At 39.2% G+C, this 12,863-nt stretch overlaps 1 protein-coding gene across 2 annotated transcripts in view; it reads left to right on the top strand.

Annotated features, from left to right (window-relative positions):
• The window catches only part of gnal (guanine nucleotide binding protein (G protein), alpha activating activity polypeptide, olfactory type), a 46,938-nt gene extending 36,459 nt beyond the window's left edge, over positions 1-10,479 (top strand). For both annotated transcript variants that reach the window (XM_067606441.1, XM_067606442.1), the window contains exons 6-12: positions 2,516-2,570; positions 2,679-2,752; positions 4,291-4,349; positions 4,555-4,675; positions 5,607-5,737; positions 5,829-5,896; positions 7,769-10,479. In XM_067606441.1, coding sequence (XP_067462542.1) covers positions 2,516-2,570; positions 2,679-2,752; positions 4,291-4,349; positions 4,555-4,675; positions 5,607-5,737; positions 5,829-5,896; positions 7,769-7,915 — 655 coding nt within the window. In that variant the 3' untranslated portion in view covers positions 7,916-10,479. The remainder of the gene's footprint in view (positions 1-2,515; positions 2,571-2,678; positions 2,753-4,290; positions 4,350-4,554; positions 4,676-5,606; positions 5,738-5,828; positions 5,897-7,768) is intronic.
• The last annotated feature ends 2,384 nt before the right edge of the window (positions 10,480-12,863 follow it).

The raw sequence follows: 12,863 nt of genomic DNA, 5'->3' as shown, positions 1-12,863 counted from the left end.
TGCGTTGTCAACATGGGCTGCCGGTCTCGGCCGCTACGCTGTAGAGCGCCACCAACTGTTGTTATGCGTTACTGCCCTCTATCGCCAGCGTAATGTGCTTGTGGCACACAAACGTGTCTTCATGAGATGCAAAAAATACGACCACGCGTTCATCAAAACGAGTGGTCTTCAATGTTCACGTTTAGGCGTCTCCAGAGAGGTTAAAGTTCAAGACGGGGTTAAATTGTAAGAAGTTCATCATCTCTGACTTGCTGTCTGGCCAAAAAGTAACAACTGTTCAAAGGTCAGGTGGGTTGTAAGTTAAAGACGAAGTCTGGACTCCTCCTCTTCTGGCCAGAAAAGAATTGTGGGAATTTTACATTCTGGATTAGACCTCTGGACCAGACCGATCACCCCATGGAGATGACTTAGCCCACATACCTTATCTGGTTAATAAGTACAGAGTGGAGTGTGCACTAAAATAATAAATAAGCTATTTTTAGGTGTCATTTTAATGTGTGGTAACATGTGATAACATTTGTCATCTTTTTTTTCCACATTTTTAAAGCTGAACATTCAATTAATCCATAAAATGATCAATCATTAGTGTAATAATCATTTGTAGACCTAATCAGTACATATAAGTTTTGATATCAAACCGGCTGATTTGACCAAACGTATATTTCATATCGATATTTTCTCGAAAGCATCAAATTTGGTTGTGAAAGTAGATTTTAACAGCTCCCTCCCCGTCCTCCATACTGTATGTGTTATGTCTGGTCTACTGTATGAACTTTGTGTGAGAAAGTCGAGTGCTCTTTCAGAAATAGCCTCACTTCTCCTTTTGTGTGGACTGTGTGAGGCAGGAATAAAGTCGGTGTGATGAAAACATTGTTGTCAGAGCACATGAGCGGTGTCTCTGTTATCTAATGCTTCATAATGGAGCATTCATTCTGTTATTTAAGTCCAGATGGGTGTGTTAGATGTGCTACTTTCTTTTTTTTGGGGGGGGGGGGGGGCTGTATTGAAAATGAACTAGCAAACCATCTCTGGCTGAAACTATACAGCAACCTGAACCCTGACTACTAATCTTATGTGCATCAGGTTTCTTGTGTTCTGCAGCCATGTCGACTGTCTTGTGACATCCTGAAGCCACAGACAGTTTGGGTGAAAAATGAACGATGGTGAGATACAGTAGCCTCATCTGTGTCCTGTATAGCTGTACTCTTCTCCTAAAGAAATACCTGATGCACCTTTTAGCTCCTCTAATTACTTGCTTTAATATTTTCTTATAGAAAATGTATGTTGTACTATTCTCTCCTCGTATTGGACTATGCTGAGCCTGATTTTCATTTAAATATTAAGAAGGGTAACAAACTTCTGTTTTGAGAGAATTTTTTGCCGTCTTTATATGACTTTTAAGGGTATTTAGGTCCTTTTTTGAGAGTAACACATTTGCATTTCGTGCTGGCAAACATATTTGTACCACTACTATTTTCAAGGGCATTTTTGCTTTGGGCCTCTGTTAATTTCTAACCCTGGTTGTGGTCCACTGTTGCTCTCGTGGTAACTGAAAGCTAAATGCCCTAAAACATACTGAAGAGGCCTATTGAATGTTATAAATTCATATTTGGCCATCTGTAAAGCATTTTATTGACGTATGCTTAATGTGGACAATCGCATCAAATACCTTTTCAAAGGGTTATTTCCATAGAAGACCAGTAATGCATCTTTTTGTTTAGTTTATATGCATTCTGGTTCTAAAACTGGCAGTGTTAGTCTTTTAACTGTACCATCCAGGGGCCTGTGTGACCGTGTGTCCCCAGCCTCGGTGTCCTGAGCCTGCCTGCTGTGCTGCAGAGAGGCCCAGCTGCTACTGCTGCTGCTGCTGCTGCTGCTGCTGCTGCTACCGCTGCACATGCTCTCAGTAGTGAAGAGACGGCAACAGCAAGCTGTCTAACCTCCACAATAACCGCCTTATGTAATCACTCTGGCTAGAGACAGACCAAAATAGCCCAGACTGAGCAGCCCTGCCCTCTTGTGGCGATCAGCCGCCTCAGCACCGGCCTACAGTACAGAGCCTCTACAGGGAGTCAGACATGGCGGCCGCCACTTGCAGCATTCACTGTAGCTCACATGAACGTCTAAATGTCGAATGGGCGCTGCACATGAGATGGTTTTAATGCATGATGGAGGCCACATGTGATCAGATTTGAAGGTTTGTGTTGTATTTGCAGTGAATGGATGTGTTTGTTTTCAGATCGGTGTATTGTGAAAGTGGATTTTGGTTTGTGAGAGATGAACCAAGGCTCACTGTTTATTAGTCGGTTTGTCTGTTGTTGATTCAGTTTGTCTGGCTTATAAAATTGTTTATAGAAATCAGTATTTACGGAGACAAATCTCATTAATTCCCTAGTTTTCATATGTGATGACATTGAATTGTTTCTTGTCGTTGAATCTGAATAACTTCAGTGTTCCTGATAAACGGATGAAGTTTAATGCAAAATCTAAATCTGTTGTGTTTCTGTCTTCGCAGTTTCCTGGACAGAATTGACTCTGTAAGACAGAGCGATTACACACCAACGGACCAGGTCAGTCCTCCTGTTCATGTGTTTATAAAGTTTGTAAATCACCTCTTAAAATCTTGATCGTTTTTTTCTGATCTGGATTCTTCCGTTTCTGTGTTGTTGTTTTTTCAGGATCTGCTACGCTGCCGAGTGTTAACTTCAGGGATTTTCGAGACGAGGTTCCAAGTAGACAAAGTGAACTTTCAGTAAGTCTCGGCTTTCACTCAGTCATAGACACATGATGCCGACGCCGCCATCCGTGCTAATAATTCTCAGAAATTAAATCAAATCACTGTTAATTTCTCGTTACACCAACTCTTTGGTAACCAACTTGCACGTTAGCAACTGAAAAAAAATACATCCTCTAACCTAGAAGAGGCTCTGCAGACACTACTCAGAGCTGAAAAATATACCTACTCACCCTCTTTTATATGTTTTGGGGGGGAAAGAACATAAAATAATATTTTTATTTACAGATGACTAAGTGTCATTATAGTAATCTAATAAAAAGATGCTGCAATTGAACATCAATCAGAGCCAATTTAGCAAAGGACGGCGAGGCCAGAATGGATTTTTGGTGACTAAACTGTAAAACTGTCTTGCGTGATGCTATTTTTATTTTACTTTATTTTTTATTATTTTACTCTTAATTCATTTTTTGATTTGTTTTCTGAAATGTAAATACAGCGTTATTTCTATTTTATATCACTGAAATTGAATATAATTTTCAGGGTTAGTTAATTATTAATTAATTAAATCTATTGTTAGCTTTAGTCACGGCACAAAGACCGATTTTATTATAACAGGCTACATGCAAGGATAATATAAATGTGTGAGAATTTTTTAGTGTGGTTTAAAAACTCCCAGACTCCCCCACTTCTATGCCCACTTCTTGCATCACTATCGTACCAATAATCCCAGTTAAGAATGCCCTCTTGGGTGTAATTGCTATATTTGGGCTTGTGTTAAGAGCCTCAAATGTCATAAAGTTCGTAAACCCCTTAAACGTGTCCTCGAACAAAACACCGAATCCCGCAAACCTGCTCGGCGGCGGGAAGCTGACGCGTAAATGAACGTCAGCTAAATGCCTAAAATGTCAAATTAATCCTCTGCGGTGAACCGTTGTGACTCGTCTGAGCCAGCTGAAAAGTTATTGACCATTGGTTGCAGTTATAAGAGCAGCCAATAAAGGTTAGAGTAAATGTTTTGTAACTGCTTTGATGATGTCAGATGAGATGACCCACTTCTGCAAAAATCGCAGACACAACAGACTTATTCTACCATCTGAAATGGGTCTTTGTATCAAATTATATCATCCTGAATGATTGATAAAAAAAGCTCTGGGACATGACTTCCCTTTGGGTGTGCGTTTTTCATCATTTAGCTTTGATGACTTCCAAACATCCAAGCAGGGTCAGACAGGGTACTGCGTGAGTGCAAATAACGCTCTTATACATATTATTTATTATTTCCAGGTTTGAGACTTTTATTTCACCAAGACAGACCTGAAACCAGGAGCAGATCGAGCTCAAAAATAGAAAAAAAAAACAATCAGATGTGACAATTTTCATTTGAATAATCGTTAAAATAAAAGCGGCTTGTTTTAGGTCAACTTCAGTACAATATGTACCTGACGTCCTCAGTCCCCCGTCCCACCAGAGATGTGAACTCTTTGACCACAAGAGGGCAGCGGTGAGTGTGTTGTTGTGTCTCAGCCTGACCCAGTATTTTGTCTCCTCCACAGCATGTTTGATGTTGGAGGCCAGAGAGATGAAAGGAGAAAATGGATCCAGTGCTTTAACGGTGAGACTTTCAGCCTTTTTTTTTTGTTCTTGTTTTCCTTCAAATAGCCACGTCATACGTCCTCAAACCAGAAACACGTTCTCCTCCTGTCACATCTCATCCGTCTCCCTTGTCACCTCCTTTTTTTTTTCTGGCTTATTCGCTACACAAACGTGTGATGTCAGAGAGCTGCTCTGATTTCAGTTTCCCTCTGCTCTCCTTCTAGACGTCACTGCTATCATCTTCGTGGTGGCCAGCAGCAGCTACAACATGGTAATAAGGGAAGACAATAACACCAACAGGCTACGGGAAGCCCTGGACCTCTTCCGCAGTATTTGGAACAACAGGTGTGTCTGAAAGTTTGAATAAAGTTTGAGCCGAGCAGTTTATTTTAGGTCCTTGAGGTCATTCATACTTTGTTTTATTGTTTATTGTCTGTGAAGAAACATCCAGGTGGTTTGATGTCTGCAGAATGTTGAGTGCAAATCACTGGTCTGGTGTTTCGATTAAAGGTTTTAATTCAAACTGATCAACACGTCAGTCCGGTGGTTTCAAGTCATCCTTCTCTAGACACATCCTGATGTTAAAATGAATAATAATTATTTAAAGAAGTACAATGTCAATTCTGTAAACCTAATTTGAGGCTTCAACCATCCAAATGAGTCAAATCTTATCATATCTCTCAACGTTACGGCCTTTTTAGTACCAAATTCCCTCTTTTTGTTACTAAACCTCCACTCAATTAGACGAACTTGACTGTGTTTTTGTCCCCCATCACTTAATTTATAAGCACAGTCGGATCTTCTAATGTTCAGTATGAACAGGATAGCGAGTAAAACCTGTTTCAACGTTCATATGGACGCCCGATTGTTGTTTTAAGACTGGAATATTTGTGAGCCCGTCCTTTAAATACATCAGTTGGATTCTATTTTCACCAGGCCGTATCATAAGATTTAAAACAGTCTTACTTTATCTTTTCAGCTCCATGTCATTATAAACTTTACTGAGGTTAGAAGGAGCGGTTCTTTCAGCCATTGTACTGAACTCATTCATCTCAATGAATGAAAAAACGTCCACCTGTGAACAAGCCGTGCAACATAATTTCTGTGTTTTTAATCCAAACACTTGCACGGTTACCCTTTCATCGCTCTCCTCCTGTATTTATACACATCTAAACACCGACAGAGCTTTGTTCTCGTGGGTGAAGTCATACTGTGGACGCGGTGCCGATGCTGTTTCCTTAATGTCGTTTGCTGTTTTTGCGGATTTGTTTTTCAGATGGTTACGTACTATATCGGTCATATTATTCCTGAACAAGCAGGACATGCTGGCTGAGAAAGTATTAGCTGGAAAATCCAAAATTGAAGACTACTTCCCCGAATATGCTCGCTACACCATACCAAATGAAGGTTTGTGCGCCACTGAGATACACATTTATTAAAAACACTTATTATCTTCTTATGTAAGCTCGTTTTAACTGTGTCTCTGTTGTTCTTTTAGCAACTCCTGAACCTGGTGAAGACCCAAGAGTGACGAGAGCGAAGTTCTTCATCCGAGATGAGTTTCTTGTAAGTAATATCGCCGTATGTTCGGACCGTTTGAAGTAAGCTGAAGTTAATCAGTGTCCAAACATGATTAGCTTCGTCCTGTTAATTCATAACTTAGTTTATTTTACTCAGCGCCGCTGGATTCAAGCCAAATACAAATAACAGCTTTCATGTGTGAACTTGATAAAACACTTCTGCTAATGCTGCACTTCTCATGAAGAGAAGTTTTCTGCCAACGAGCTGCAGAGCAACAACCAGACATGTTGCTGCTTTATAACGAAGAAGCACACACAGTCACGTTGACTCAAGGCCCACTTTCAACCACATCTCACAGTCGTCCTCAGCAGATAGAGGAGATATAGAGTTGTTTGCTTTACATTCACGTTACATACATCAAATCACATGTTTATATTTATGCTATTAGTAGTTTTAACAGTGTAACATGAAGCATTTCATTGAGAAATGTTACTTCTTTATTTTTACAGCAAACTGGTGTTCACAGCCTTCTGTCCTGTAACAAATTGCACAATTTCCTGATGTTTTACTTCCATTGTAGAGCTGTAATGACACGTATCATTTGCCTTAACAGTATTAAACACTGGTCTAATTTTGTTTAGTATAATGTATGTGTTTAAGGCTGGATAACGAGGGCCAAACATGTTTCAGTTGCCTGAAACATGTTTGCTACTTGACGCTTTTGTGGTCAAAGTTCAGCACTATTAGCTTTAGAAACTGTAAATCTGACAGACAGCAAATGGAGTATTGGCTGCTGTGAGATTCTTAAAGTTTCTGTAGTCAAAGTGATGCTTTTTATCTGTTCCCACTTGGTTTGAAAACCAGAGGTGTTAAAGGGTGACTAAGTCCTCAAACCAATCAAAGCTTAACTAACAGGAACTGGAACTAGTTGAAGCAACATTCAGTGTTTTTCTCACTGTCAACAAATGCAATGAAAAGACTAAAACTAACAACTAATCGATCCTCTTAACAAGTGTTGCTGTGTAGCTGAACACTGACATCCGGCACAGTAGCTAAAACACGTCAGCGAGCCGCACTGTTGCGCCTTCATCACCGCAAACACGACTGCTGTGGTTTATTTTGAGACTGTCTCATACAACCCATCCTCCTGCCAGAAATACTCACCAAAACGTGTGTTTGTCCGCAGCTGTAAAAAGTCCCTGACAAATGTGCTATTTACTGCAACGTTTAATAAAAACCACAGTGACCAGCTGTTTCAGGAAATTACTGAGCTCCTTTTTAAAAATGAAACTATAGATGTGACCATTTAAAAAAAGAATAAACTTGTCTTGAGTAAGTAACCTGTAGGCTCGGTGAGGTTACTACCAGACAGGGAAGGGAAGGAGGAAAGTATTGAGAGGTGGACTAACACATAGTTGATTTAGTCTAATAAGAAAAATATAGACTAACACCAGTCTTATGCTTAAGGTGACGTATCATACTCATTTCCAGGTTGATAGTTTATTTCTGAGACTCTACTGAAACATATCTGCATGATTTACAGTTCAAATAACTCGTTATTTATCTTATACTGACCCCTTCATGCAGAAACAGGCTGTTTGAGCCCTGACTTTTGACTTGCAGGCAGCAATTTACATACGTTCACCTCAAGTTTTGAAACTTTGACCATGTTTAACATAGACATCCGACATCATAACAGTATAAAAATAACAGAAAATCATAAAAAGCATATGTCCCCTTTAAATTTCATAATGATGATCCCAGAAGGTCAAAGGTCAGGGTGACAGCAGCATTTTTGAAGGTGGCAGGAATTCTTGAACCTGGAGTTTGAACCCGTGTCATCTGTTGGTATCAAAGATGAAGTGAGACCCCTCCTGACGTGTGTTTCCCGTCTCTTCTCCCCCCCTCCCTCCTCAGCGGATCAGCACTGCGAGCGGCGACGGCAGACACTACTGCTACCCCCACTTCACCTGCGCCGTGGACACAGAGAACATCCGGCGGGTGTTCAACGACTGCCGGGACATCATCCAGAGAATGCACCTGCGGCAGTACGAACTCTTGTGATGGGACCGCCTCCGTCAGCCTTCTGTGTTTTCTCCACCATTCTGCATCCTTGACGAACCCTTCCTCTTCCTCCTCCTCCTCCTCCTCCTCCTCCACCTCCACCACCTCCTACTCCTCCCCTGAACCTCCACCCACCCACCTCCTCCTCCTCCTCCTCCTTCTCCCCCCAAAGAAACCCTCAACAACCCCTGACCACCCCTCCTGTCGAGGACTATGAAGTACTACTGAAGTGTGTCAAATCCTCTTCCTCTTCTTAACTTCTTAGCTTTTTGTACGTTTTTTTTTTTTTTTTTTTTTTCTCTGAGACCGATTCATCCCCATTTCACCGATGTAAAAGGAAGGTTGGGGAACAAAGTTGTTGCGTGCCGCTTTTTTTTTTTTTTTTTTTTTTAATCCTTCCTTTTGAATGCCTTGATTTTTGTCATTCCACTAAGCCTTGGGCTACCTCCTTTTTTTTTTTTTGCCCCTTGTGTCCTTCTGTTTTTCGGCTTTGTCATTGGACCTGGACTGGTGGGTGTGGATACATGAAACACACCTGCAGGACCTCAGTGTAGAGGCAGAGAGAGAGAGTGTGTGTGTGTGTGTGTGTGTGTGTGAGAGAGAGAGAGAGAGAGAGAGAGAGATAAGAAGGAGGAATGCCATGTGAGCAAGCGTATGTATGTGTGTGTGTGTGTGTGTGTGTGTTTATGTTTGTGTCACCTGCCGGCCGAAGCTGGCATCACCACCATGACCTTTGCCCCCCTGCTTCCCCCTCCTCCCCCCCCACACACACCCCTCCCCCCCTTCCCTTCCTTTTTTTTTTTTGTTTTTGTTTTTATTTTTGCCCCGTCACCCCTCCAACTTTAACAGTTCCTCTGCTCCTCCTCCTCTCCGCGCGGAAGTCGACTGGACGACGGAGAGAGGAGACACGAGAGGACGGAGGGGAACTGAGTGGATGAAGAGATAAATGCACTTTGCATCAGGTTCCTTAATAACTTTTTTCTTTTTTTTTTTTCTTTTTTTTTTTTTTGGTTGTTGTTGTTGTTGTTGTTTTTTCTCCAGAGGAAGCATACACACAATGTAGCATCACAATATTTATTACCCTGTCACGATGTTAGCTTGCCGAGCTGCAGGGTGGACCGAGCAGCAGCAGCAGCAGCAGCAGCCGAGAGACATGTGGAGCGGAGAAAAAAAAAAAAACAAGAGAAGGGAGGGGCGGGAAAAACAAAATCGACGACATGAAGAAGGATTTCAATGAAGGAAAAGGGACTGAGCTCTCTGCACCTTAGCCCTGCCTCCACGGACTCGGACCTGCCTCCTTTTTTTTTTTTCCACACAAACCATCCTTTTAGCTTAGAGATACTGATGGGAGGGGAGGGTGGGGGGGGAGGGACGGGAGAGAAAAATGTATTGTTCTCCTTTTTTTTTTTGTTTTGTTTTCAGTTTTGTTTTGTTTTTTTTTTTGGTTTTGTTTTTTTGTTAACTTGTACACTGTGCAAGGTTGAATTATCCTGTACAGACTGTAAAATGTAATATTATTTTGTACAACTTAATTGAAAGAAAAACAAATCTACTTGTAGATCTTTGTGCCTTGATTATGGCTGTACCTGTAAATGAGCTCAGATGTAAGTATGTTTTCGACTGCGCTGTACAGCTTGATGTCAAACTCTATCGGCAGCGGAAGACTGCGGGTAGGGGACTTTCTCTGTAGAGTTTAGTTTTTTCTGGTTTATAAAAAAAAAGGAAATGCTGTTTAGTAAAAAATAAAAAATAGGGAAAAAATCCTAAAAACCTGTATACATTATGCAAATTAACCACTTACCTGCAGTGAAGACCAGATGTTGCAGCGCCATGCCTTTTTTTTTCTTTTCTTTTTTTTTTTTGTTTCCTTTTTCCTCTTTTTTTTGTTTTTTTTTCTTCTTTTTTTTGAATTTCACAGCTTTAAACAAACATTGGAAATCCATTGAAAGTGTCCAAATTGCAACCTGGTGTTGTTTTAATAGGAACCAACGTTTTTTCGATATGAAGTGTGTCTGAGATCTGTACTGATGTGCGTGCCTGTGCGCATGTGTACATAAGACAAACATAGACTCACAGACGCATTGTGTGTGCGTGCGTACGTGTGAGGGCGAGTGTGCGTTGTGTGTAAAATTTTATAAATGTATGTACATGTAAATTTATAGGTCTATATAAATATATATGTACAATTATACATGTTTAATTATGTGTGTGCCTAGGTGTACATACCTATGTATGTATACGGTAAATATGTATACATACACACATAGGAAAGCATGTTTAGAATGGAGATGAATAAATGAGAGCGTGCAATATTAGTAATTCTTTGGTCCTTTGGAGCCATACCCAATGGCACAGGCACTATGAATGTGTGAGCAGCACCCAACAAGACAAGCTCTTCTCCTTGTACAAACAGCATCAGCCTTTTCTTCTGCTACAGTACACGTCTATCCCCAAAAGAGAGTGAACTGACTGGAGGTGCAAAAACCTTGTTTGGCCTGGGAGGATGATTAAATGACATTTTTATTTTCTTTAAATAAAGAGGCACATTAGAGGACTTTGCTTTATTTCCATCTTGGTGTCCAGTTGTGTCCACATTTGTTTTTCAGTTTTTGTGGGAAGCTGCAGCAGAGTGAGATACGATGACGAGGTTCTTTGTGTTTTGCTTGAGTGTATCCGTGTTATGCTATTTTATTCTAATACTTCACTACATTTAAGAGGGAAATATTGCACTTTTTAATCCGATTTAATCCACATTTGTAGTTACAGATTACTTTTTAGATACCTAAACGTGTTAATTAATAAGATACGACACGTTTTTAAAGATGAAACCAGTTGTTGTTCCCAACCTTTATGACCCTTATCAAAAAGCAGCGTCATGTTTCAGATGAGTTGTTTGCAGTTTCACCAATTAAACATTTAATAACATTTATTAATCAATTATTACTTTATTAATCCCAATTTGGCAGTTGCTGGTGCAGCAGTGTGATATGATTGTTAATTAAATTACATATATAAGATATAATTTAACATATATTTTAGTCTTAAAAAGTAAATTTAACCAATATTATAAACAAAAACAGATTAGAGAAGTTAAAAAAACTGCGTACAATATAGTGTCCCAGTAATCGTGACTCTTACGACCCTTTGGAGGGGTTCGACCCCCAGGTTGGGAACCACTGGACTAAACTACCTAATTGTATATAAAGTAGTTAAAACAAACTCTGATTAATAGTCTAAAGTCATGAATAATAATATATCACTGATAAGGGACATTCAAGTACATTTTAAATGTGGGACTTTTACTTTAATGTAGTATTTTACGTTGTTTTACTTAAGTAAAGGATCTGAGTACTTGTTCCACCACTGGTCAGTGATGGTATGTAGAAATGTGTATGTGAGCAGGTACTTTCAGTATCTTAATTATTGTTTTGGTTTAATATTTATACTTTCTCACAGTGAACAATTTGACGTGTCATAGTAGGAAAAACACAGATGTTACTAATAACATTAACAAAGGGTCTGTTGTGTTCAAGTGTCCCAGTAAACCGTCGTATCATTCAGCCATCATTCATTTTATTATTTATACCTGTGTTTTTCCCACTGTGACATGTCAACATATCTGCTGTGAAACAAGTTTGGTTATTCAGATTCAGAAGGCCCTGCAGACTCTTACAGGTGTTTTATGTTTCTACCTGATTGGTCCTTTGCTACACCGAGGCCACAGGACTCTATGATCTGTGTCCCAGTTCATACTGCAAACTACTTTGAAGCAGGATTTTTTTAGTATGTTGTGTGTTTAAACTGGAAATTAAGTTTAAATGAAGTAAACTCAACAATTCAGTATGCTTACTAAAAAACCTCAAAGTAATCGTGTCTGATGGTGAAACAGCTCCGGAAAAAACCTCAGAAAACAACAAATAACTATAATTATTTTTGGAAAGACATTTTCTGTCTCTTTTTGAAGTTTAATTAGGAGTGACCTTCTAAAGTTACCGTTTGATTGACGTCCAACAGCACAACTAGTCGTATCATTTCCAGCTAGTATAAAAGAAGCTGCAACTAATGAGACTGTTTTCATTATTAATTTATCTACAGATGATTTTTATTATTAGTTGTCATGTCTATAAAATTAATAATTGTCATTTATAGTTTCACGCAGCCAAAAGTGACGTCTTAAAATGTCAAATATATGTAAATATTCAGTTTACTATCATGTATGACAAAGAAAAGCTTCAAATCCTCATATTTTAGTAGAAAATTTTTGGAATTTTTACTTAAAAATGACTAATTGTTGCAGCTCTAGAAGTTAATTTCTTGTATACTACCTGCAAAAACACTATATTATAAAGATTACTGTGTAGTATTTCCATGTAGTTTGGAGTCGGGACGCAGCACATGATGAAGGCGTCATTTGTCCCTCACAGGTGCATCAACCTTTGGAGATGTTTGTCAAACACAGTCAACCAAAATAAGTGAAATCACCTGTGTGTGTTTAACACACTTAAAAAAGCAAATATTGTTTAGATTTTTGACAAAAAGAAGGTCTAGTAACAAATTAGGGAATATATTTGAGTAATAATATAGTCTGACTAAACTTAATGTAGGAAATAACTTTTCATATTTCTGCTGGATTCACTGGAATCCAGTTTAAATTGATCTTCATCACTCAGAAAACTAAAAGCGTTTAAAATTTAATCACAATATGAACATAAAAATAAATTCTCTGGAACCAGACAGGATTTTTTTTCTCTTAACCCTGAACTGCAGCGATTAGTCGATTAATTGAAGTCAATTATCAATCAAAAATGCCAAATGTTTTTTCTTTATATGTGTGAAAATTTGCTGCTTTTTCTTCTGTTTTATATCATTTTGAATTAAATATCTGTTGGTCAGACTGATCAAGCAAATTTAAGACTTTGAGAAATTGTGACATTTTTCACAATTTCAC

Source organism: Thunnus thynnus, chromosome 12 (assembly GCF_963924715.1).
Source record: "Thunnus thynnus chromosome 12, fThuThy2.1, whole genome shotgun sequence".
NCBI classification, from domain to species: Eukaryota; Metazoa; Chordata; class Actinopteri; order Scombriformes; family Scombridae; genus Thunnus; species Thunnus thynnus.
The sequence above is the reverse complement of the archived record's forward strand: the minus strand, read 5'-3'. Positions and strand labels throughout refer to the sequence as shown.